The sequence below is a fragment of the Mobula birostris genome, chromosome 20 (genome assembly GCF_030028105.1).
Source record: "Mobula birostris isolate sMobBir1 chromosome 20, sMobBir1.hap1, whole genome shotgun sequence".
Taxonomy (NCBI): domain Eukaryota; kingdom Metazoa; phylum Chordata; class Chondrichthyes; order Myliobatiformes; family Myliobatidae; genus Mobula; species Mobula birostris.
In genome coordinates, this window is record NC_092389.1 from 61,659,735 (window position 1) to 61,686,115 (window position 26,381).

At 44.4% G+C, this 26,381-nt stretch overlaps 2 protein-coding genes and 1 long non-coding RNA gene across 7 annotated transcripts in view; 1 reads left to right on the forward strand and 2 right to left on the reverse strand.

Annotated features, from left to right (window-relative positions):
- The window catches only part of LOC140185028 (uncharacterized), a 346,977-nt gene that overhangs the window by 92,523 nt on the left and 228,073 nt on the right, over positions 1-26,381 (reverse strand). The window lies entirely within an intron of this gene.
- The window catches only part of LOC140185300 (zinc-binding protein A33-like), a 36,193-nt gene that overhangs the window by 7,818 nt on the left and 1,994 nt on the right, over positions 1-26,381 (forward strand). For all 3 annotated transcript variants that reach the window (XM_072238689.1, XM_072238686.1, XM_072238688.1), the window contains one exon: positions 8,422-14,312. In XM_072238689.1, coding sequence (XP_072094790.1) covers positions 8,422-8,966 — 545 coding nt within the window. In that variant the 3' untranslated portion in view covers positions 8,967-14,312. The remainder of the gene's footprint in view (positions 1-8,421; positions 14,313-26,381) is intronic.
- Positions 632-9,012, reverse strand: LOC140185390 (uncharacterized). Of its 3 annotated transcripts, none has more exons than XR_011882578.1 (4): positions 8,864-9,012; positions 6,665-6,810; positions 2,933-3,062; positions 632-951 (listed from the first exon to the last, which is right to left on the reverse strand). It is a non-coding gene; the product is annotated as an uncharacterized lncRNA (long non-coding RNA). The 3 variants fall into 3 exon arrangements; XR_011882579.1 differs by lacking the exon at positions 8,864-9,012 and adding an exon at positions 7,986-8,672; XR_011882577.1 differs by lacking the exon at positions 8,864-9,012 and having other exon boundaries at positions 6,665-7,570.

Genomic DNA, 26,381 nt, shown 5'->3' on the forward strand with positions numbered 1-26,381 from the left:
TGGAAATAGAGAAGGCCAATGAAACAGACAATGTTACAATAGTCATGGGAGAGTTCAACAAGCAGGTCAATTGGGAAAATTAGATTGATAATGGATCTCAAGAGAGTGAATTTGTTGAATGCCATGTGATAACTTTTTAGTGCAGTTTGTCATTGAGCCTACTGGGGGAACAGCTCTACTGGATTGGGTGTTATGTATTGAACCAGAGGTGATATCTTAGGAAAAAAACCTGAGGAGAGAATGCTCACAACATGACTGAGTTCAACTTGAGATTTGATAAGGAAAAAGTAAAGTCTGACGTTGTAGTATTCCAGAGGAGTAAAAGAAATTACAGTGGTCTGAAAGAGGAGCCAGCCAAAGTAAATTGGGGTGAGATGTTGTCCAGAATGACAGCAGAGCACAAATGATATCAGATTCTGGGAAAATGAGGAAGGTGAAGGATAGATATATTCCAAAAGTAAATAAATACTCAAATGGCAAAATAGTACAATCGTGGCTGATAATGCTGATGTAAATGAAAAAGAGTGGGCATACAACAAAGTGAAAATTAATAGGAAGACAGAGAATTGGGAGGCTTTTAAATACCTACTGAGAGGAACTGAAAAAAATGATTGGGAGGGGAAAAATGAAATATGGAATTGAATTGAATTGACTTTATTACTTATATCCTTTCTATAAACGAGCAGGAAAAATCTTCTGTCTAAATGTGCAGTTTATAGTAATTTATGAAAAATAATATGTATAACATTCCAGTCAATATAACATCGAAATACAGTTGTCTCAGCACGAGTTAAGCAGTCTGATAGCCTGGTGGAAGAAGCTGTCTCCGGACCCTGTTGGTTCTGGTGTTTATGCTGCTATACCAGTTCCTGTATGGTAGCGACTGGTACAGTTTGTTGTTGGGGTGACTTGGGTCTCCAATGATCCTTCAGGCCCTTTTTACACACCTGTCTTTATAAAACAAGTAAGCAAACAATATCAAGCACACACATCAAAGTTGCTGGCGAATGCAGCAGGTCAAACAAACAAACAATATCAAATTGATTTTCAAGTATTGTGAAAAAATAAAATAAAGATGAGAGTGGATATAGGACCACTAGAAAATAAGGCTGGATATATAATAACAGGGGACAAAGAGATGATAGATGAACTAAATGAGTATTTTCATCAGTCTTCACTGTGGAAGACACTGGCACTGTGTCAGGTGCTGAAGGGTGCGAGGGAAGAGAAGTGAGTACAGTTACTGTTACAAGGGAGAAGGTGCTCAAAAAGGGACATAAGTCACTCAGACCAGATGAACTGCACCCTAGTGTTCTGAAAGAGGTAACGGTAGACATTGTGGAGGCATTTGAAATGATCTTTCAAAAATCATTGGACTCTGGTATGGTGCCAGAGGACTGGAAATTACAAATGTCACCCAACTCTTAGTCATGAGGAAGGCAGCAGAAATGAAGTTATAGACCAGTTAGCCTCACCTCTGTGGGTGGGAAGACATTAGTGTCAATTGTTAAGTATGAGGTTATGGAATACTTGGTGATACTGGACAAGATAGGACGCGTTGGCATATAATAAGATTGGTGGAGGGGCCGGTAGTGTTGAGGAAACAGGTAGGCTTCAAAGGACTTGGATGAGGAGACTGGGCAAGAAAGTGGCAAATGATACACAATGCTGGGAAATTCATGGTCATGCACTTTGGTAGTAGACATAATATGCAGATTATTTAAAATGGGGAGACAATTCAAAAATCTGAGATGCAGATGGATGTGGGGGTCCTTCTGCAGAGCACCCTGAAGGTTAACTTGCAGGTTGAGTCAGTTGTGAGGAAGGTAAATGAAATGTTAGCATTCAGTTCCAGGAGTTTAGTATACAGGAGCAGGGATGTGATGCTGAGGGTTTATAAGGCAATGGTGAGGCCTCACCTTGAGTATTGTGAACAGTTTTGGGCTCCTCATCTGAGAAAAGATGTGCTGGCATTGGAGAGGGTCCAGAGGAGGTTCACAAGGATGATTCCAGGAATGAAAGGGTTATCATACGAGGAATGTTTGATGGTTCTGGGTCTGTACTTGCGGGAATTTAGAAAGATGATGGGGGATCTCACTGAAACCTTTTGAATGTTGGAAGGCCAAGACAGAGTAGATGTGGGAAGGATGTTTCTCATGGTGGGGGAGTCTGGGACAAGAGGGCACAGCCTCAAGATACAGGGGTGTCTTATTTAAAAACAGAGACGCAGAGAAATTTCTTTAGCCGGAGGGTGGTGAATTTGCAGAACTTGTTACCACAGGCAGCCGTGGAGGCCAGGTCGTTGGGCATATTTAAGGCCGAGCTTGACAGGTTCTAGATTGCACACAGTATCAGAGGTTGTGGCGAGAAGGCCGGGGAGTGGGGCTGAGGAGGAGATGAAAAGGATCAGCCATGATTGAATGGTGGAGCAGTCACAGTGGGCCAAATGGCCAAATTCTGCTCCTATATTTTATGAGCTTATGGTTATCAGACCACAACATTGAAGCATTGTGAGAATGAGCCCGGACAACCCAGCCAGCATTGACATTGTTCAGGATTTCATCTCAGGAGAAGCACAGACAGCATAACCAGACTGGCAAAACAGCCCGACACACACATACACAGGAAGGATTGGCAGATTGTAGTCAGAGACGCAGCAATGTACGTTGATATTTCCTTCAGTAACCTAGAAACTATTCTCTTCAGACACGGTAATTTATTTGCTTAAACAACTCACACATGTCACACATTGTCAGCACACACCAGACATGTGATGACACACTGTAACATAGAAATACTTCAATGTGCACAAACACACTGATATTTACCACAATCAACACACACACATACTCACACATAATATCTGAGTGTGACACATGGCCAAAGAAATAGGCCCACGTTCTGACTTAGGAATGAAACCTGCCGTCCTTACCCAGTCTGTTCTGTGCAGAGAGCTGCCCTCTGACGTGATGTCACATCAACAGTTCACAGACAGACTCCAGGGTGAGATTCCTCAGGAGGATGATCTGGGAGGGTTTGAACCCATGAACCACTTCATACATCTGCAAGACCAAGATGTCTTCTTGAGCATGTCCCATTTGTGTGTGTTTGCCCCATATCCCTCTAACCACTTCCTATCTATGTACCTGTGTAAGTTCATCTTAAACTATTTTAATTTTACCTGTTTCTACAGCATCTGACAGCAAATTCCATCTGCCCACCCACCTGTCTGTGGGAATGTTGCCCCACAGATCCCTCATAAAAACTTCCCCTCTCACTTTCAATCTGAGCCCTCTGGTTCTGTACTCCCATTTCTCAGAAAAAGACTCACTTTATCTCAGCCCGTTGTGAATGTATTTACCTCGATAAGGGATCAACAATCAACATCCTACACTATAGCGAAATACCCCAAGCTTAAACACTCTCTACTTTTAATCCAAACCCCCCAGTCCCGGTAACATCCTCCTGATTCTTCCTGTCCAGTGTAATGACATCCTACACGGGTTGACTCTGTGGTTAAGAAGGCGTACGGTGCACTGGCCTTCATCAATCGTGGGATTGAGTTTAAGAGCCGAGAGGTAATGTTGCACGTATATAAGACCCTGGTCAGCCCACTTGGAGTACTGTGCTCAATTCTGGTCACCTCACTACAACTACAGGAAGGATGTGGAAACCAATAGAAAGGGTGCAGAGGAGATTTACAAGGATGTTGCCTGTTTTTTTTTTGGAGGGGGGTATGCCTTATGAGAATAGGTTGAGTGAACTCGGCCTTTTCTCCTTGGAACGACGGAGGATGAGAGGTGACCTGATAGAGGTGTAGAAGATAATGACAGGCATTGATCGCGTGGACAGTCAGAGGCTTTTTCCCAGGACTGAAATGGCTAGCATGAGAGGGCATAGTTTGAAGGTGCTTGGAAGGAGATACAGAGATGTCGGAGGTATGTTTTTTATGCAGAGAATGGTGAGTGCGCGGAACGGGCTGCTGGTGGTGGTGCTGCAGGTGGAAACGACAGGGTCTTTTAAGAGACTCATGAATGGCTACATGGAGCTTATAAAAATAGAGGATCATGGGTAAGGCCTAGGTAGTTCTAAGGTAGGGACATGTTCAACACAGCTTTGTGGGCCGAAGGGCCTGTATTGTGCTCTATGTTTTCTGTGTTTCTATGTTTCACTATATTCGAGGAAGTGGACATGCAGACAATACCCGAACTGTGGTCTATCATTGATATCATAGATCTTGCTTAAGTTCATGTGGACAGTGTCGAATAGGCTGATGAATACAGGACTGAAGGTGTTATATTTGAATGCTCCAGTATACGGAATAAGGTAGATGATGTTGTAGCACAGGTAGAGATTGGCAGGTATAACGTTGTTGGCGTCACTGAGTTGTGGCTGAAAGGAGATGCTGGTTGAAGCCCAACATCCAAGGATACACCTTGTATTCAAAGGACAGGCAGGTAGGCAGAGGGGATGGGGAGGCTCTGTTCTAAAAAATGAAATGAAATCCTTAGAGAGAGTTGACATAGGATTGGAATATGTTGAGTCATTGTGGGTGGAGTTAAAAAACTGCAAGGGTAAAATGACCCTGATGGTAATTATATACAGGCCTCCAAATAGTAACCAGGGTCGAAATGGGATACAAATTACACTAGGAAATGGAAAAAAAAAATGCAATGTGACAGTCGGAATGGGGGATTTCAACAAGGAGGTAGATTGGGAAAATCATGTTGGTGCTGCATCCCAAGAGAGGGAATTTGTAGAAAGTCCCCAAGATGGCTTTTTTGAACTGCTTGTGGTTGAGCCCAATGGGAGAAAGGCAATTCTAGAGTGGGATTTGTATAGTGAACCAGATATGATTTGGGAGACTAAGGGAAAAGAATCTTTAGGAAGTAGTGATCATAAAATGATAGAATTCACCCTGGTGTTTGAGAGGGAGATAAAGTCAGATGTATCGGTATTAGAGTGGAGTAAAGTTAGTTACAGAGGCATGAGGGAAGAGCTGACCAAAGTAGAGTGGGAGGGGACACCAGCAGGGATGATTGCAGAACAACAAAGACTGGAATTTCTGGGGGCAATTTGGATAGGTAAATCCCAAAGACGGAGGAGTATTATCCACGGAGAATGAGGCAACCTTGTTTAAGAAGGGAAGTCAAAGACAGCATAAAAGTGAAAGAGAGGGCATACAATAGAGCAAAAATTAGCAGCATGTTGAAGTATTGAGGAGATTTTGATAATCAACAGAAAGCAATTACAAAGCCCGAAGGAGAGAAAATGAGATATGAGGGAAAGCTTGCCTACAATACTCAAGAGGACAGAAAACTCTAAAGAGTAAAAGAGAGGCAAGAGTGGATATTGGACCCCAGGAAAATGACAGTGGAGAGGAGACATGTGACAAAATACATTGTCGAAGTGCTTATTTAATATTTTGTGTCAATCCTCACTGTGGAAGATGCCAGCTGTATGTCAGAAATGTGAGAGTGTCTGGGGACAGAATTGAGTGTTGTTGATGTTACTGAGGAGAAAGTGCGTGGGAAGATTGATGGTCTGAGGGTACCTGGACCAGATGGACTACACCCCAGTGTTCGGAAAGAGTTAGCTGAAGAGAATATGGGGGCATTAGTAATGATCTTTCAGGGATCACTAGATAATTGGATATTCAAGACGAATGAAAATTGCACAGGTCACTTCACTCTTTAAGAAGGCAGAGCAGCTGAGGAAAGAAAATTACAGGTGAGTTAGTCTGGATGTGGTGTGCTTGGAAAGATGCTGGAGTCCAGTATTAATGGAACTGCTTTTGGGTACATGGAGGCACATGATAAAATAGGGCAAAGACAGCGTGTCTTCCCTGAAGGGGAAATCTTACCCGACAAATCTGCTGGAATTCTTCGAGGAACACAAAGCCAAGATAGACAAAGAATGATTTGGATGACAGAATTGTTGCCTTTGTGGCCAAGTTTGCAGATGATATGAAGTTAGGTGAAGGGGAAGATAGTGGTGCAGAAGCTCAGAGTCTGGGGAAGGACAGAGACAGATTCGAAAATGGACAAAGATGTGATAGATGGATTATCGAGTAGCGAAGTCGTGCATGCAATTTGGCAGGCGGAATAAAGGCATAGACGATTTTGTAAACAGTGAGAAAATTCAAAAATCAGAGGTGCAGAATGGACTTGGGTGTCCTTGTGCAGGATTCCCTTATGTTTAATTGCAGTTTGAGTCAGTGTTAAGCTCAGCAAGCTCAACGTTAGCACTCATTTCGAGAGGATTCGAATAGGATGTCATTCTGAGTGTTTATAAGGCATTGGTCAGACCACACGGAGTATTGTGAGCAGTTTTGGGTCCCTTATATCGGAAAAGATGTGCTGGCATTTGAGAGGATCCAGGAGGTTCACCAGAATGATTTTGGGAATAAAAGAGTTAACATATGAGGAGTGTTTGATGGTTCTGGGCCTGTACTCATGGGAGTTCAGAAGAATGGCTGATTTATATCCCTCTCAACTCTACTCTCCTGCCTCCTCCCCATTAACATTTGACACCCTGACTAATCAAGAAGTTTACATATCAACTTCTGCTTTAAAAATCAAACATGAGAAAATCTGCAGATGCTGGTAATCCAAGCAACACAGGTCCTGATGAAGGGTCTTGGCCTGATCTCACTGACACCTACCTGGAGAGAGTGGATGTCGGAAGGATGTTTCCTATAGCGGCTGGGTCGAGAACACAAGGCACAGCCTTCGACAAGAGGGTGTCGATTTAGAACAGAGATGAGGAGGAATTTCTTCAGCCACAGGACAGTGAATCTGCCACAGGCAGCTGTGGAGGCAAATAATTAAGTATATTTAAAGTAGAGCAAAAAACACAAAATGCTGGGGGAACTCAGCAGGTCAGGAAGCATCGATGGAAAAGAGTAAACAGTCAACAGTTCAGACTGAAACACTTCATCAGGACATGTGTTGCTTAAGGGTCCCTGAAAATTCCTCCCCTTTCCTCTTGAGGGGCTGCGAGTGATGGGGTTGTGGGAAAGGGGACAAAGGGATCCTCATCTCCACCTTTGTCCCACTCCAGCTTCTCGTTACGTCTACACACACAGTTCACCCACAGGCTTTCCACCCCTCTCCCACCTGGTTCTGGTTCAATCTGCCGTTTATCTCTCCGCTGCTGTTTCCCATTATCACCTCCTTTACTGTCTCGAACCTTCACACTCCCCCACTCCACGCTTCACACTCACAAATGAATGTTAACATTGGATGAAGGGCCTGTTCCTGTGCTGTACTGTTCTATGTTCTCTGTTCCCTGTTCAGAAGAAAGAGAGGAGATCTCAGGGAAACAAAAAATTCTTCTGGGGTCAACAGGCAGGATACAGGGAGGATGTTTCCCTGTCTGAGGAGTCAAGGATCAGGGGTCACCGTCTGTTTGAAATTCCCAGCACCCGAAGGGAGAGGGGGGTTTGGGGGTTCTTATCCATTCAGTTCACAGAACCATCGCCGTACAGCATAGAAATGTGCCCTTCGACCCATCACATCTGTGCTGACCTATTTACCCATCTACATTCATCGCATTGGCCAGCATTAGGTCAGTCTCCTTCTGTGCCTTGCCTATTGAAGTGTCTGTCCAAGTGTCTCTTAAACACAGAGGACTGGAGGCCTGTGACCTGCAGAGGTCAGTGCTGGGGCCGGGGTTGTTTGTCATTCCTATTAATGATTTGGATGATAATGTCGGTGACATAGTTAGTAGGTTTGTTAATGGCACTAAAATTCATGGTACAATGGACAGGGAAGAGGGTTATCTCTGTTTACACCGGGCCCTTGATCAACTGTAGAGATGGGTACAGGGAGAATGTTTTACAACACATCCTGGCAGGGCCGTGGATAAGAAAAGGTGAAAAGAATAATGGGCAAATGGGACTAGCTCACTCGAGCAAGTTGGTCAGCACAAACAAGTTGGGCCGATGGGACTCCGTGACCTCCAGTTTAAATCTATTCACTCACCTCTTTCCCATCTTAATCCACCCCTTTCCCGCAATCGTTTCTGCTGTCTATTTCTATCCTTGAGGGAAGATGTCCACCTGAAACGTAGTCTGTCCATCTCTCTCCACACCTCCTGCCTGACCCGCTCGGTTCCTCCAGCATTTTGTGTATATTTGATCGGGAAATCTCTGCTCTCCGTCCAGCAGAAAGTCCTTGGGGAGACATTGGTTGTCCATCCACTTTCGGTGGGTCAAACCACGGGAAAGGTTCGTGTCGGCCACCCGACCGCGCCTGAGGCCTAGCGGCCTTTCCCCTGATCCCCGGGGTCGCGCTGCCCGAGTCTCCCCCCGATCCCCGGGGCGGCGCTGCCCGAGTCTCCCCCCGATCCCCGGGGCCGCGCTGCCCGAGTCTCTCCCCGATCCCCGGGGACTCTCTAATTCTCTGCTTCTCCCCCCAGTCTCTGTCACCCTGGATGTGGAAACGGCGAATCCGTGGCTCGAGGTGTCTGAGGATCGGAAGAGTGTGAGACTGACCCGGACCCGGAGGAATCTCCCTGACACCGGGAAGAGATTCACATTCTGGGCTTGTGTGCTGGGATCGGAGGGATTCACATCGGGGAGACATTACTGGGAGGTGGAGGTGACGGGGAATCGGGTCTGGGGTCTGGGAGTCGCCGCAGAGTCTGTGCAGAGGAAGGGATGGATCAGAGTGAGTCCGGAGACCGGATTCTGGGTCATCGGGCGGGTTGATGACGTGTTACATCGGGATTGTGACGTGATCATCTCCCCCGGGCCCCGTCTCTCTGCCGGTCCCATCCCCGGGAGGGTGGGAGTTTATTTCAGTTACCAGTCCGGGACAGTTTCATTTTACAACGCGGGGACCAAGTCCCATCTCCACACCTTCACTGGGAGTAAATTCACGGGGAAACTTTATCCTCTCTTCTGGCCTCGGAATGTAAACCAGTGGCTGAGAATCTGCTCCGGTTCCGCTCCGGGTCTGTAAATGGGTCGGGTCCCGGGGCCGGCGTCAGGAGTAAAGTCCCTGTAAATATAAATGTGCGGAGAGTGAAATAAACACGAGATGAGAATTATCGATCCGTTAATTTTAACTCGTTCACCACATCCAACAACAGAACAGAAACACCGCGGATTCAGCAGCAGCCGCGGGGCGGCGGGTCCTGAGCTCCCCCGGGTCCTAAAGTCCACCCGCACTGAGACAGGTTAAATGGGACAAGTGGGGGCGGTGCTGACTGGGAGAGGGGGGGTCAGGGTGAATCTTGGTCAGACCATAACACACAGGAGCAGAATTAGGCCGTTCAGCCCATCGACTCCGCCCCGCCATTCCATCATGGCTGATCCCATCATGGCTGATCCCGGATCCCACTCAACCCCATACTCCTGCCTTCTCTCCATGTATTTTGATGGCCTGATCGATCAGGAAATGATCAACCTCCGCCTTAAATATACCCACAGCCTTGGCCTCCACCGCAGTCTGTGATAGAGTATTCCACAGGGTCACTACTCTCTGGCTAAAAATATTCCTCCTGACCTCTGTTCAAAAGGTCTCCCCTCAATGTTGAGACTGTGTCCTCTAGTCTGGGTATCCCCACCACATGAAACAACCTCTCCACATCCACTCTATCTAGTCCGTTCAACACTCGGTAGGTTTCAATGAGACTCCCCTTTCCTTTCTGAGATATGGGACCCAAAACGTTGATTAAACTCCAAGTACGGCCTAACTTTTGTCTTATAAAGGCTCAGCATTATTTCCTTGCTTAAATATTCTATTCTCCTTCAAAGAAAAGCCAGCATTGCATTTCCCTTCTTTATCACAGACTGAAAATGCGAAATAACCTTCTGGGACTCTTGCAGGAGCACTCCTAAGCCCCGGGCACCTGTGAATTTTCTGTCCAGTAAAATAATACTGAGTAATATTATTCCTTGGATCAAAATGCATGATCATATATTTCCCAACACTGTATTCAATCTGCCATGTTTTTAACACTTCTTCCAATTTGTCCAAGTCCTGCTGTAATCGTATTGCTTCCTCAGCACTACCTACCCCTGCACCTTTCTTTGCATCATCCACAAACTTTGCAACAAAGCCATCAATTACATTATCTAAATCACTGACAAACAATGTAGCAGTCCCAACACTGACCCCTGAGGAACACCACCAGTCACTGGCAGCCAACCTGAAAAAGCCCTATTTATTCCCACTCGCTGCCTCCTGCCTGTCAGGCATTCCTCTGTCCATGCCAGTATCTTTCCTGTAATGCCATAGGATTTTATAGTGTTCAGCAGCCTCGTGTGTGCTACCTTATCAAAGACCTTCTGAAAATCCAAGTAAATGATATCCACTGCCTCTCATTTGTCCACCCTCCTTTTCACTTCCTCAAAGACCTCTAAAGGTTTGTTAGGCACGGTTTTCTTTCACAGAAATCATGCTGACATTGACTTATTTTATCATTATTCTCCAAACACCTTGAAAACCCAACTTCGATAAAAGGCTACGATACTTTCTCTACCACTGAGGTCAGGCTAACTGGCCTATAATTTCCTTTCTTTTGCCTTTCTCCCTTCTTAAAGAGTGCAATTTTCTATTTTCCAGTCCTACAGGACCATGCCAGAATCCAGTGATTCTTGAAAGATCGTGACCAATGCATCCATTATCTCTTCAACATCCCTCAGGACTCTGGGATGTAGTCCATCTGGTCCAGATGACTCATCCACCTTAAGACCTTTGAGTTTGATCAGCACTTTTTCCTTTGTAACAGCAAAGTCACTCAATCCTGTTGTGTCTTCCACAGTGAAGATTGTTGCAAAGTATTCATTAAGTTCATCTGCCATTTCTTCGTCCCCCATCAGCATCATTTTCCAGTCGTCCAATGGCAACTCTCGTCTCCGTTTCACTCCTTATTTAACTGGGAAAAAAAACTCTGAGTGTCCAGCTTTATTTTATTATTGGCTCATTTGCCTCATATTTCATCTTTAACGTTCTTATTGCTTGTTAGTTGCCTTTTTTTGGATTTTCAAAGAATCCAATAATCCAGCATCCCACTCACTTGTGCTACCTTATATGACATTTCCTCAGGTTTTAAGCAGTCCCTAACTTCCCTTGTCAGCCACGGGTGCCTACCCCTGCCACTTGAGAACTTCTTCTGTGAGACATGTCTATCCTGCACCTTGTGAGCTATTCCCAGATGCTTCAGCCACCTCTGCTCACCGTCCTCCCACCAGTATCCTCCTCCAATTCACCTCTCTCATGCCTCTGTAATTCCCTTTATTCCATTGTGAGACTGATACATGTGACTTAAGCTTCTCCCTATGAAATTGCAGTATGAATTCAATTATATTATGATCACTGCCTCTGACGGGTTCCTTTACTTTAAGCTCCTGAATAAGGTCAGGGTTATTGTACAACACCCAATGAAGGGTGACCTTTCCCCAAGTCGGCCCAAGCACAAGCTGCTCTGAAAAGCCATCTCGTAGGCATTCAACAAATTCCCTCTCTTGTGATCTGACACCAACCTGATTTTCCCAATCCCCTTGCATATTGAAATCCCTCATTACAATTGTGACATTACCATTATTACATGCCTTTTCCCAGTAAATGCTGTGAATTAGCTTAAAGTCACTCCCATCTGGCCCCCAAAGTTCATACTGAGACTGCAATTGATTTTTCAGCCTGATATGCTTCACACTGAAATAGTATGTGTTTAACAGTTTCATAATGTCAAAATGTACATGACACAGAATGAAGTTTTCCAATTAGATACAAGGTATAATTAAGCATAGTGTGGACAATTCCAAGTTCTGTCAATATAATTCCTTCCCCCTTCTTGTTTTCAGGCCTTCTTCTATAAACCCAACAGGTTTATGTATTCTGTAAAGGTGTCTGTCCTTGTGTCCATTATCTTACAAGTCTTGCCATAAGCCACTAATTCTTAACCCTTAGCTTCTGATTTGCTAAGTGGAAGGTTGATTTCCACAGCTGAACTTTTAACAGGTGTTTTTGCTAAACAGTCAGCCTGATCATTTCCCTCAACAGTGCGCTGTGCAGGATCCATAATGTGTAGACATATGAACCAAACCTTGTATATGAAATACTGTTTGATGAGTTTCTAACAGCAAATCTGACCTACTGCTAGAATAACCTGTTTTAAGTCTTATCAAAACCGAAAAGGATTCTGAAGAAATTACAAATTAGCATGGACCAATTTCTTCCACCCACTGTAAGCCTAAAAGGATGACAATGAATTATGCATCATGTACTGATTAGTGGCTGGTAAGTCATTTCTTTATCATTACCTGCAATTCAGACACAAAGAAAGAAAACAGCCACACCAACATTCCCAGTTAAATTATCATTTCATCCATCTGTAAAAATGGTTTCCGTATGATAACAACTTTCATTAATATACCGATGAACCAGCAGACTCTCAGGCAGAACATAATCCTATTGTGTTACCTAAAATCAACTGAAGTCATTGGAAAAACAAGGTGGTGCTACAGAGAAAGCTACAGTGGGAGATGTTGTATCATCCAATACACCCATATTCCCAGCTTGATAAGAACCCAGCCACCCAGAACTAAAAACATTCTTCTTGTGATGTTCCCAACAGTCCTCTATCACACCTTTAACATGATGATATTTCTTTACCCCTCAAATTAATCCAGTATGTTAACAGCAACTTCACCCTCTGTCATTGTGAGGGCAATTATCCTATTTCAACCAGTAAAGCCGAAACAGGAGACGACCTTACTGCACCACAACACAATCTTAAAGCCTGTGCTGGTATCACACCCAAACAGAATAAAGTTGAAGATGAAGCTGATCCTTAAGCCACACAGCCAGTATCAAGAACAGATTGAATTAAACAAATATAGAAAATCAACAAAGATTTTCCTGTTGCACCCTAGAATAGCCACACATATAAATTATTTTACTGATAGGGTGTTTCCATGTCAGTTTATTATCCATCCGCATGTCTGGAAAACTTATGACAGACCATTCCTCAAGAATTTAATCATATAATTTCATATCATGTGCCCACCCATTCCTGCACAGTCCGTCCAAATAAAAAACTCAGATAAATTATGCAATCTACACTCATTCCTAATCTCCAAAATTTGATCAAAAGTCCTTCCGTCCATAACATATCATATGTGGTAACAATAGCAAATAATACTGCTATTACAACATCTTTATTTAACTGTGCTTTCCTAATATCATCTTCCAAATCTAAAACTGAATCTAATGTTATTCTGCCCTTCCAAGATCCACTCTGATAAAATGCTATATCACCTCTCTTTTCCAAAATATAACTCAAGCACTCGATTACCATACATTCCATCAGTTTACATGAATGAGACATTAACGATATAGGCCCAAAACGAGAAGGATCAGATGGGGATCTCCCAGGTTTCAGAACAGGCACAACTGCTGCCATATTGCATGAGGGAAGAAGATGGCCTGATCTCCAAACACAATTCAAAAATTTAATATTTTCACGAGAGAGAATTACAATTACATATATCACACTTCCCTGGGGTGCCTGACCTGAATTAATAATAGATTTCTTAAATTTCTGCAAAGAAAACTCTACATCAGTGATACTATGACTGGGTTCCAACACATCAGGGTATTTATTCACTGAAAAACATATCCCTACATTGTTTAACTTCTTCACTTAAATGGTCTTGATTTTGAATGACAGCAAATGACCCAGCCAGTAACACAACCTCCCCTGTTTCAGTCACAATCATTTTGCCCTCATTAATCAACACTGGAATAATATGATCATTTCAAATCCCCCCATTTCCTTAACCACATCGCAAACATCTCCAAGTTTAATATCCCTTCAAATATTATCTCAATATAATTCCAGTAAATCACCGCCTTCCTCATCACGGCCTGTGCCCTTCTATTATTAATAGTGTTACTCGGAGACTGATGCATCATCACATAAAAACTTACATTTCTCCCAATTTGCTTTACCAAACTCATTCAAATATATCGGCTGCCTGTCCGCGATATATAGTAAATCCAAACTCAAGCTCGTCAGGACAGGAGGCTGACTGACGTTCATATTAACTAATCACCGTCTGAGTTCTGATTTGACCGACAGGCAATATAGCCACTGACAGCAGGGGTTAGTGGTGGGTCTGCGCTACGATAGGCTGGTGGAAATCTGCCCCATGTTCGGCCCCTCCTCTTCCGCTCCATGGCCATGGCGAAGTTCAGCGAGTCGCTGCTGTCGATGGTCGCCGGACTCGGCGTCCACAAGGACGGGCGCGGTTCTCCTTCGTCGCCTCAGTCACTCCGTTCCGGCAAAAGTTGTGGCAGGTGAGGAAAAATGTCTTTGCAGGGAGGAAGCGAGGAGACGAGGGTTATGACTACAACTCCCAGAAGGCCCCGCTGATTACAGACATTTACACCACACGCTGCCCCGCAAAGCTAACAGTATTGTGAAGGGCCCCACGCACCAGTGGCAGGTATTTCTGGCAATAATACAGAAGGTGCAGGGTCAGTTCATTCAAAGAGGAAGAAAGATCCGAAGGGGAGTAAGGGGCGTCGGTGGCTGACAAGGGAAGTAAAGGACAGTATACAAATAAAAGAGAAGTATAACATAGCAAAGATGAGCGGGAAGCCAGAGGATTGGGAAACTTTTAAAGAGCAACAGAAGATACCTAAAAAGGCAAAACGGGGAGAAAAGATTAGGTAAGCAAGCCAAGAATATAAAGGAGGATAGTAAAAGCTTTTTAGATATGTGAAGAGGAAAACATTAATTAAGACCAAAGTTGGGCCCTTGAAGACAGAAACGGGTGAATTTATTATGGAAATAAAGAAATGGCAGACGAGTTGAACAGATACTTTGGATCTGTCTTCACTGGGGAAGACACAATCTCCCAGATGTAATAGTGGCCGGAAGACCTAAGGTAACGGAGGAACTGAAGGAAATTCACATTAGGCAGAAAATGGTGTTGGATAGACTGATGGGACTGAAGGGTGATAAATCCCCAGAATCGATGGTCTGCATCCCAGAGTACTTAAGGAGGTGGCTCTAGAAATCGTGGACGCATTGGTAATCATTTTCCAATGTCCTATAGATTCAGGATCAGTTCCTGTGGATTGGAGGGTAGCTAATGTTATCGCACTTTTTAAGAAAGGAGGGAGACAGAAATCGGAATTATAGACCAGCTAATCTGACATCAGTGGTGGGGAAGATGCTGGAGTCAATTATAAAAGATGAAATAGCAGCATATTTGGATAGCAGTAACAGGATTGGTCTGAGTCAGCATGGATTTACAAAGGGGAAATCACACTTGACTAATCTTCTGGAATTTTTTGAGGGTGTAGCTATGAAAATGGACAAGGGAGAGCCAGTAGATGTAGTGTACCTGGACTTTCAGAAAGCCTTTGATAAGGTCCCACGTAGGAGATTAGTGGGCAAAATTAAAGCACATTGTATTGGGGGTAGGGTACTGACATGGATAGAAAATTGGTTGGCAGACAGGAAACAAAGAGTAGGGATTAACTGGTCCTTTTCAGAATGGCAGGCAGTGACTGGTGGGGTACCGCAAAGCTCGGTGCTGGGACCGCAGCTATTTACAATATACATTAATGGTTTAGATGAAGGGATTATAAGTAACATTAGCAACTTTGCAGATGACACAAAGCTGAGTGGCAGTGTGAAATGTGAGGAGGATGTTATGAGAATGCCGTGTGACTTGGACTGGTTGGGTGAGTGGGCAGATGCGTGGCTGATGCAGTTTAATGCGGATAAATTTGAGATTATCCACTTTGGTGGCAAGAACAGGAAGGCAGATTATGCTCTGAATGTTGTCAAGTTCGGAAAAGGGGAAGTACAACAAGATCTGGGTGTTCCTGTACATCAGTCACTGAAAGTAAGCATGCAGGACAGCAGGCAGTGAAGAAAGCTAATGGCATGTTGGCCTTCATAACAAGGGGAATTGAGTATAGGAGCAAAGAGGTCCTTCTGCAGTTGTACAGGGCCCCGGTGAGACTACACCTGGAGTATTGTGTGCAGTTTTAGTCTCCAAATTTGAGGAAGTACATTTTTGCTGCTGAGGGAGTGCAGCGTAGGTTCACAAGGTTAATTCCCGGTATGGCGGGACTGTCATATGTTGAAAGATTGGAGCAACTGGGCTTGTATACACTAGAATTTAGAAGGATGAGAGGGGATCTGATTGAAACATATAAGATTATTAAGGGATTGGACACACTGGAGGCAGGAAACATGTTCCCAATGTTGGGGAGTACAGAACAGGGCCACAGTTTAAGAATAAGGGGTAGACCATTTAGAACGGGGTTGAGGAAAAATATTTTCACCCAGAGAGCTGTGGATCTGTGGAATGCTCTGCCTCAGAAGACAATGGAGGCCAATTCTCTGGATGCTTTCAAGAAAGAGTTAGATAGAGCTCTTAATGATAGCGGAGTCAATGAATATGGGGAGAAGACAGGAATGGGGTACTGATTGTGGATGATCAGCCATGATCACAGTGAATGGTAGTGCTGGCTCGAAGGGCCGAAGGGCCGACTCCTGCACCTATTGTCTATTGCACCCCTCACACAAACTCTTCTCCGTCCTGCCATCTGGCAAAAGGTACCGAAGCATTCGGGCTCTCACGACCAGACTGTGCAACAGTTTCTTCCCCCAAGCCATCAGACTGCTCAATACCCAGAGTCTGGACTGACATCTACATCATTTATTATTATATTGTAATTTGTCCTCTACTGTGCTTATTGTCTTGTTTATTAATTATTGTACTGCCCTGCACTGTTTTGTGCACTTTATGTAGTGCTGTGCAGGGCTGTAGTCTAGTGCAGTTTTTATGTTGTTTTACGTAGTCTAGTGTAGCCTTGTGCTGTCTCACACAGTCTAGTGTAGTTTTGTGTTGTTTCATGTAGCACCAGGGTCCTGGAGGAGCATGGTTTTGTTTTTACTGTGTACTGTACCAGCAGTTTATGGTCGAAATGACAATAAAAGCGACTTGACTTGATGACACAAAAGTTGGGGGTGTTGTGGAGAGTCTGGAGGGTTGTTAGAGATTACAGCGGAAAATAGATAGGATGCAGAACTGGGCTGAGAAGTGGCAGATGGAGTTCAACCCAGATACGTGTGAAGCGGATCAGTTTGACAGGTCAGTTTTGAACACAGAATATAACATTAATGGTAAGACTCTTGGCAGTGTGGAGGGTCAGAGAGATCTTGGGGTCCGTGTCCATACGACACTCAAAGCTGCTGTACAGGTTGGCAGTGTTGTTAAGAAGGCGTCTGGTGTGATGGATTCATCAACCGTGGGACTGAGTTCAAGAGCTGTGAGGGAATGGTGAAGCTATATTAGGAGACATTTAGTCCGCACTTGCAGTACTGTGTTCAACTCTGGTCACCTCACTACAAAAGGAATGTGGATATGAAAGAGGGAGCGAAATGACTAACAGGAGGGGACATAGTTTTCAGGTGCTTGGAAGTCGGTACAAGGGGGATGTCAGGGGTTAAGTTTTTCACACAGAGTGTGGATGGTGTCTGGAATAGAAACATAGAAAAACATAGAAAATAGGTACAGTAGGCCATTCGGCCCTTCAAGCCTGCACCGCCATTCAGTATGATCATGGCTGATCATCCAACTCAGAACCCTGTACCTGCCTTCTCTCCATACCCCTGATCCCTTTAGCCACAAGGGCCATATCTAACTCCCTCTTAAATATAGCCAATGAACTGGCCTCAACTGCTTCCTGTGGCAGAGAATTCCACAGATTCACCACTCTCTGTGTGAAGAAGTTTTTCCCAATCTCGGTCCTAAAAGGCTTCCCCTTTATCCTCAAACTGTGACCCCCCCCCCCCGTTCTGTACTTCCCCAACATCGGGAACAATCTTCCTGCATCTAGCCTGTCCAATCCCATTAGGATTTTATATGTTTTAATAAGATCCCCCATCAATCTTCTAAATTTCAATGAGTATAAGCCTAGTCGATCCAGTCTTTCATCATATAAAAGTCCTGCCATCCCAGGAATCAATCTGGTGAACCTTCTTTGTACTCCCTCTATGGCAAGGATGTCTTTCCTCAGATTAGGGGACCAAAACTGAACACAATACTCCAGGTGTGGTCTCACCAAGGCCTTGTACAACTGCAGTAGTACCTTCCTGCTCCTGTACTCGAATCCTCTCGCTATAAATGCCAGCATACCATTTGCCTTTTTCACCGCCTGCTGTACCTGCATGCCCACTTTCAATGACTGGTGTATAATCACACCCAGGTCTCGTTGCACCTCCCCTTTTCCTAATCGGCCACCATTCAGATAATAATCTGTTTTCCTGTTTTTGCCACCAAAGCGGATAACCTCACATTTATCCGCATTAAATTGCATCTGCCATGAATTTTCCCGCTCACCTAAACTATCCAAGTCATACTGCACTGCCAACAATGGTGGTAGATGCAGTTACAATAGGGTATTGTAAGAGACTTTTAGATAGGCACATGGAGCTTAGAAAAATTGACGGCTATACGATAGGGAACTCCTAGGCAGTTTCTAGAGTAGGTTACATGGTCGACACAACATTGTGGGCTGAAGGGCCTGTAATGTGCTGTAGATTTCTATGTTCTGTGTCAAAGACAGGCAGAGGGATTTGTTTAAGTGTACCGCAGTACAGCATGGAAAGGTTGGGCCGAAAGGTCTGTGTCAGTGCTGTAAGAGAGAGGTTCTGTCCCAAACATCGACTCCATTCCCCCCAATAGATGGTGCCTGACTTGCCAAAGTTCTTGAAAAGTTGTATTCAGTTCTTCTTAGCTTTCCATACAAAGGATGTTTAGTGCTGGAAGACTGCAGAGGAGATTCATCATGATTAAGGGGGTTTGTGTCCATAAGACCATAAGTAATTGGAGCAGAATTAAGCCATTCACCCCATCGAGTCTGCTGCCTTTCTGTCATGGCTGATCCCGGATCACACTCAATTCCATACACCTGACCTCTCACCATATCCTTTGATGCCCTGACCGATCAGGAAACAATCAACTTCTGCCTTAAATATACCCACAGACTTGGCCTCTACCGCAGTCTGTGCAGAGCATTCCACAGATCCAATACTCCCTGTCTAATAAAAAACTATAAACTTACTTCTGTTTGAAAAGGTGAACCCTCATTTTTTGTGGCTGTGCCCTCTGGATTTTGATAGCCCCACCATCGGAAACATCCTCTCCACATCCACCTTATCTGGTCCTTTCATCATTCAACAGGTTTCAATGAGATCCCCTCTGCATTCTTCAGAATTCCAGGGTGTACATGCTCAAAGTTGCCAAATGCTCTTCATATGTTAACCACTTCATTCCCAAAATCATCCTTTTGAACCTCTTTTGGACTCTCTCCAATGACGACCGATCCTTTCTGAGATATGGAGCCCAACACTATTGACAATACTCCAAGTGTGGTCTGACTAGAGTGTTATAAAGGCTCAGCATTACCCCCTTGCGGTTATATTCATGGGGCGGGATTGGACAGTATTGATCTACTGAGGGAAGTTGGAATCCGAGTTCACAACTCCAGATACTGGTTCCAGTGTCAGGCAGTAATGTTGTATCTGGAGAATTGCATTCTAATGTAGGAATAATGCGGAGGTTTTGGATGGTGAGTGGAAGAGGCTAAACAGGATGCTGCCTGGATAAAGTGAGAATGGACAATCTCGGGATCTAGTTTCTCTGGAGCGGCTGAGGCTGAGGGAGGTCTGACAGACGTTTACAGGAACGTGAGAAGCACAGACAGAGTGGACAACCCGTATTTTGATCTCTATGGAGGAAATGTCTAATACCTGAGGGCATGCACTTCAGGAGAAAAGAGAAAAAAACTACCTCATTGGTCCTTTTTGCACTATTTATGAATTTTGTAATTTAGTGTAATTTTGCATCTTTTCTCGGCACAGCTGCTGCTTAAAAAAACAGTTATAAAAGATGTTAAAAACCTGACTCAGAATTGTAAGGGAGATTTGTGTTTCAAGTTCTGTTTTTTATACTCATAGTGACAGGTGTCTGGAATGAATGTCAGGGGTGGTGGTGGAGGCAGATGTGATGGAGTCTATTAGATACCACCTGAATGTGTGGAGAATACAGGGATGTGTTCCTTGTGTAGGCAGAGGGATTGGTTTAGTAAGGCATGAAATGTCCGGTTCAGTTGGTTCAGAACAACACAAGGAGCAGAAGGGCCTGTTATGGACAAGTACAGCAAGCAGAGCAGGTAAACTGGATAAAGTGTTCCCAGTCAGAGCACAGACTGTGACGTCAGTGGATATGCCAGCATCACAGTTCTCCCACCAAAGATACTTCACTGCCGGATAAAATGAAGTTTGTGATGTTTATAAATGATGTGGTGAATTGTACTGCTCAGGCATCCCATCCTACTGAGTAAATTAAAATTATTGTGAAAGCTGCAGAAAGGTATCTTGGTGTAACTGGTGTTTTGTTGGAGGCTTTAAAAATGAAGATTTGTTGGGTGGGGTGTCTCTATCCCAGTCTACTTGTGAACATACATAACAGGATTAAAATATTGCAATGAAATGCGAGAACTCTGATTTATAGTGGTCACGACTTTAAGAAGTTTTCTTCTCATTTGTCAAAGTTTTCCAATGTTATATCTATTCAGGAAACCTGCACATTTTAAGTTTTTATTCCTGTGTAGGATTATATTGTCGTTCGGCTTGACAGGTTAGTTGGCAGAGGGGTGGGGTTGCCAGTTTTATAAGGAAAAGGGCAGAGTAGAGAGTTGTGAATGGGAACAAAATGTATCAGGAACTTGTAGAAGAAATTCTTGATTCAACAGGTATGTATCAAATTTCCTTTTTGGAAAATATTAACATTTTGAATCGTATTTTGAGGTTTGGCCATCGACTTTCCTCATGGAAAATGGTTGTAGTAGTGCCCATTCTAAAACCTGGAGCTCCCCGTCTGATCCTCCTTGTTGTAGGCCAATATCAACAACATCTCCTTTATGTAAAAGTGTGGAATGTATGGAAACATGTGGAATGTATGGAAATCGAGTGTTTAAAAACATAAAAACATAGAAAACCTATAGCACAATACAGGCCTTAGTTCTCTAATTTTGAGACAGGACTAGTCAGTATACTATTTCTGAGGACACTACCTCACCTCCCTTATCAAGCTGGGAAATCTTCACTCATTTCCTTCATCCCACAGGCTGACTCTGGGAGGGAGACCAGACCTGTGCACAGTGTTCCACGTACGCTCTCACCAGGACCCCATATACCTTCAGAGGAAATCTTTATTCTTGTATTCAAACCCTCCTTCCCATTCAATGCTTGTCATTTAATATCGATCTCAAACAGTGAACAGATATAATACAGCCTCAGACATGAATTTAAAGGGCAGGTGTTGCAACAGTTTGAGCTTCATACCAGGGGCCACGGAGCAAGCAGGGAGTCACAATGGGAGGAATGTGGAAGTGTTGTGTGTCTGAGCCCAGCTGTGTGTGTTTGTGTATCAGAATCAGGTTTCATATCACTGGCATATGTGGTGAAATTTGTTGTTTTGTGACAGCAGTACATTGCAATATCTAGCGATAAAAACTACAAATTACAATCAGTATGTATAAAATTAAATTTGAAGAGCACTGCAAAAAGCGAGGGAAAATACTGAGGAAGTGTTCTGGAGTTCATTGTCCATTTAGAAATCTGATGGCAGAGGGGAAGATGCTGTTCCTGAAACGTTGAGTGTGTCTCCAGGGTCCTGTACATCCTCCTTGATGTTATCAATGAGAAGACGGCCTGTCCTGGGTGATGGGGGCTTAATGATGGACGCCACCTTTTTGTGGCATCATCTTTTGACTGTGTCCTGGATGCTGTGGAGTCCAGTGTCCATGAAGGAGCTGGCTGAGTTTACAACTTTCTGCAGCTTTTTCCGATCCTGTGCAGTGGCCTCTCCACATCAGACAGTGACAAAACCAGTTAGAATGCTCTCCACAGTACATCTGTAGACATTTGCAAGTGTCTTTAGTGACAGACCGATTCCCCTCAATCTCCGAATGAAATATAGCCGATGTTGTGCCTTCATTGTAACTGCATCAATATGTTGGGCCCAGGATAGTTCCTCAGAGATGTTGACAAGCAGGAAATGGAAACTGCTCACCCTTTTCACTTCTGATCCCACGATGAGGACTGGTGTGTGTTCCTCGACTTCCCCTTTCTGAATCCACAATCAATTCCTTTGTCTTAATGATGTTGAGGTCAAGGTTATATATGTGTCTATACACACAGACGAGGGTGTGGAGAGAGCAGAGCAGTGGGCTGAGCACGCATCGTTGAGGTGTGTCAGTGTCGATTGTCAGCAAGGGGGAGATGTTATTTCTGATCCACACAGACTGTGGTCTCCTGGTGAGGATTCAGTTGCAGAAGGAGGTACAGAGGCCCAGGGTTTGGAGCGTGTTGATTACAATTGAGGGTCTGATTGTGTTGAACGCTGAGCTGTAATCAGCAGCCTGACTTGTGTATTGCTATTGTCCTGCTGATCTAAGGCTGAGTGGAGAGACAGTGAGATTGCATCTGCTGTGGACAGATTGTGGCGATCGGCAAATTGCAGTGGGTCCAGGTCCATGCACAGGCAGGAGTTAATTCTCGTCATGACCAACCGCTCATATAACCGTATAACAATTTCAGCATGGAAACAGGCCATGTCCGCCCTTCTAGTCCGTGCCGAACTCTTACTCTCACCTAGTCCCACCAACCTGCACTCGGCCCATAACCCCCCGTTCCTTTCCTGTCCATATTTCTATCCAATTTAACTTTAAACGACAACATCGAACCTGCCTGAACCACTTCTGCTGGAATCCCGAGATTCGTTTTTCTGTGGGCAAGCTCAGTAAAGCAAAGAACCATAATAGAATTCACAAACAGGCATCCGCTAGTCTCGCGAGACCATGGATTTGCGCCTTGGAAGGTTTCCAGGGCGCAGGCCTGGGCAAGGTTGTATGGAAGACCGGCAGTTGCCCATGCTTCAAGTCTCCCCTCTGCTCGCCACCGATGTTGTACAAGGGAAGGGCACTAGGACCCATACAGCTTGGCACCGGTGTCGTCGCAGAGCAAATGTGTGGTTAAGTGCCTTGCTCGACGACACAACACGCTGCCTCAGCCAAGGCTCGACGAGCGACCTTCAGATCACTAGACGAAAGCCTTAACCACTTGGCCACGTGCCAACATTAAAAACTGTACTCAACAGGACAGACAAAAGAAAAAGGAAATCATATGCAAAAAAACACAAACTATGCAAATACAAAAGAAAATAAATAAATAAATATAATAATAATAATAATGCATATTAATAACATGAGATGAAGAGCCTTGAAGGTGATTACAAAGGTTTGAGATTGGTGACCCTGTCCACCTTTGATCCCCGATGAGGACTGGCTCATGGACCTCCAGTTCCCTCCCTCTGGGGTTAATAATCAGCTCCTTGCTCTTGCTGACATTGAATGAGAGTTTGTTATGAGACCACAAGTTACAGCAGAATAATTAGGCCATTTGGCTCATCGAGTCTGCACGGTAATTTCAACACGGCTGATTCATTATCCCTCTCAGCCCCAATCTCCTGCCTTCTCCCTGTATCCCTCCATGCCCTGACCAGTCAAGGATCTATCAACCTCTGCCTTAAATATTAATAATGACGACCTCCACAGCTGGCTGTAGCAAGGAATTTCACAGATTCACTAATCTCTGGTTTAAGAAATTCTTCCTCATCTCCATTTCAAAAGGACACTCCCACATCCTTTCCACAGGCCTTGCAACAGGGCCGGGATTCTTGTGATGTCTGCATGTGTATTTGAGTCTGTGTGCTTGTTTGCTTCTATTGATGTGTGTGAGTGTGCATGTACTGTACACAGCATGTGTCTGTGCGAGCACGTGTGTGTCTGTCTGTGTTTCGTATGAGTCTCATGGCCTGTGTGCACATTTATGTCAATGTGTGCCTCTCTGCGCGAGCAGGTGTGGATCGGTGTTTGAGTGTGTGTGTGTCTGACTGTGAAAGTGAGTGTGTGTGTCTGTGTGAGTGAGTGTGTGTGTGAGTGTGTGTGTCTGTGTGAGTGAGTGTGTGTGAGAGTGTGTGTGTGTCTGTGTGAGTGTGTGTGTGTGAGTGTGTTTGTGTGTGTGTGTCTGTTAGTCTGAGTGTGTGTGTGTGTGAGTATGTGAGTGTGAGTCTCATTCTGCCTTTGGATGGATGTCTGTGTGCTTTTGCGTCTTTGCTCAAATTTGAAATTAAACTTATTATGAAAGTACATATACATAACCATGTACGACCATGATATTCATTTTCTGACGGGCATGCACAGTAGAACAGAAAAATATAATAAAATAAAAATAAACTACACACGAAGACCGACAGACTCATAATACTGAGACGATGAGTTGCAGAGACCTGGAAAATGTGTCCATACGTGTGGGACCTCCTTCCCCAAGGCAGCAGCGGGAAGAGAGCGTGGCCTGAGCGGGTGGGGGGTGTTATCATTGATGCTGCTTTCTTGTGGCAGCACTTCTTGTCGATGTGCTGAATTTTTTTTTGCTGGCTGGGAGATGTCCAGCACTTTCTGTAGAATTTTCCGTTCATGGGAACCGGTTTCTGTCCCGGGCTGTGATGCAACCAGTCAGGATACTGTCTATCATGCATTTATCGAAGTTTGTCAGAGTTTTAGACGACAAGCTGAACTTGTGAAAACTTCTAAAGCAGTAGCAGTGCTGTGCCTCCTCTGTGACAGCAGGTACGTGTCAGCTCTCTGAACTGGCAGCGCCAAAGCATTTATAGTCATCAGCCCTGTGGAAGAACATTTGAAATATGAAATCAAAAGAGCTGTGTGTTGTTAAAGCTTTGGGAGCTTGTGGATTTTTCCTAGATAGAAACACAAGCTGATTTCCCAGTAACTCAGAGGGAGGAGAATGGAGAGAAGGTGAGGGGGCGGGGGAGAGAGGGTTAAAACAGTTGTGTGCTGTTAAAGTTTGTGACTTCGTCGATAGCCTGTATTTATCCAATTCAGTTGCAAGTCTGCAGAACTAAGGTCATTGTGCTGACCACAACCCCTCAGTAGAGCGATAATACAGCTGTACAAATGAGATAAGTGCAGACGGTTGGGAAGAAACGTTCTGAATTAACTCCTCTGTTCTGATAAAGTCACACACACTTGTCTGCTACTGGATCCGAACTCAAGCTGAGCTCCCTCTAACTCAGAGGGTGGAGAGTGGGGGAAGGGTGGGGGGAGAGTCGGTGGGGGGAGAGATGTAGAGAAAGAAGGGTAGGGAGGGGGAAGAGAGGGTTAAAAGTGTTGAGTGTTGTTAAAGCTTTATGATTTTTTCGATGGCCGGTATTTATCCAATTCAGTTGCAAGTCTGTTAACTAAGATCATTGTGCTGACCACAACCCCTCAGTAGAGCGATAATACAGCTGTACAGATGAGATAAGTGTAGACGGATGGGAAAGAACGTTCTGAATTAACTCCTCTGCTCTGAGGAGTTCATACACACTTGTCTGCTACTGGAACCAAATACAAGCTGATTTCCCTCTCATTCAGAGGGCGGAGATTGGTGGGAGAGATATGGAGAGAAGGTGAGGGTGGCAGACAGAGAAGGGAAGTGAGGGGGAAGAGAGGGTTAAAAGAATTGTGTGCTGTTAAAACTTTGTGACTTGACAGCCTGTATTTATCCAATTCAGTTGCAAGTCTGTAGTACTAAGATTATTGTGCTGACCACAGCCCCTCAGCAGAGCGATAATACAGCTGTACAGATGTGATAAGTGTGGACGGTTGGGAAAGAACGTTCTAACTAACGCCTCTGTTCTGATATGGACACATACACTTGTCTGCTACTGGAACCAAACACAAGATGATTTTCCTCAAACTCAGAGTTCCACAAATGTGGACTCTCTATGATCTCATGGTAAAATAAATGATTTTCCACAATGACTGTGGGCAGAGGTTAAAACACCTGCGACATATTCATTGGAATTCAGAAGAATGAGACGAGGTCTTATGGAAACATATAAAATTATGAAAGGGATAGATAAGATTTAGGCAGGAAAGTTGCTTCCACTGGTAGGTGAGACTGGAACTTCCGGACATAGCCTCAAGATTCCGAGGAGTAGATTTAGGACGGAGATGAGATGGAACTGCTTTTCCTGGAGTGGTGAATTTGTAGAATTCTCTGCAAAATGAAGCAGTAGAGGCAACCTCAGTAAATATATTTATGACAAGGGTGGATAGATTTTGCATCGTATGGGAATTAAGGGTTATGGAGGGTTAAGGGACAGGTAGGTGAAGGTGAGTCCTTGGCCACATCAGCCATGATCTTATTGAATGATGGAGCAGGCTCGATGGGCCAGATGGCCGACCCCTGCTCCTATTTCTTATCTTTGT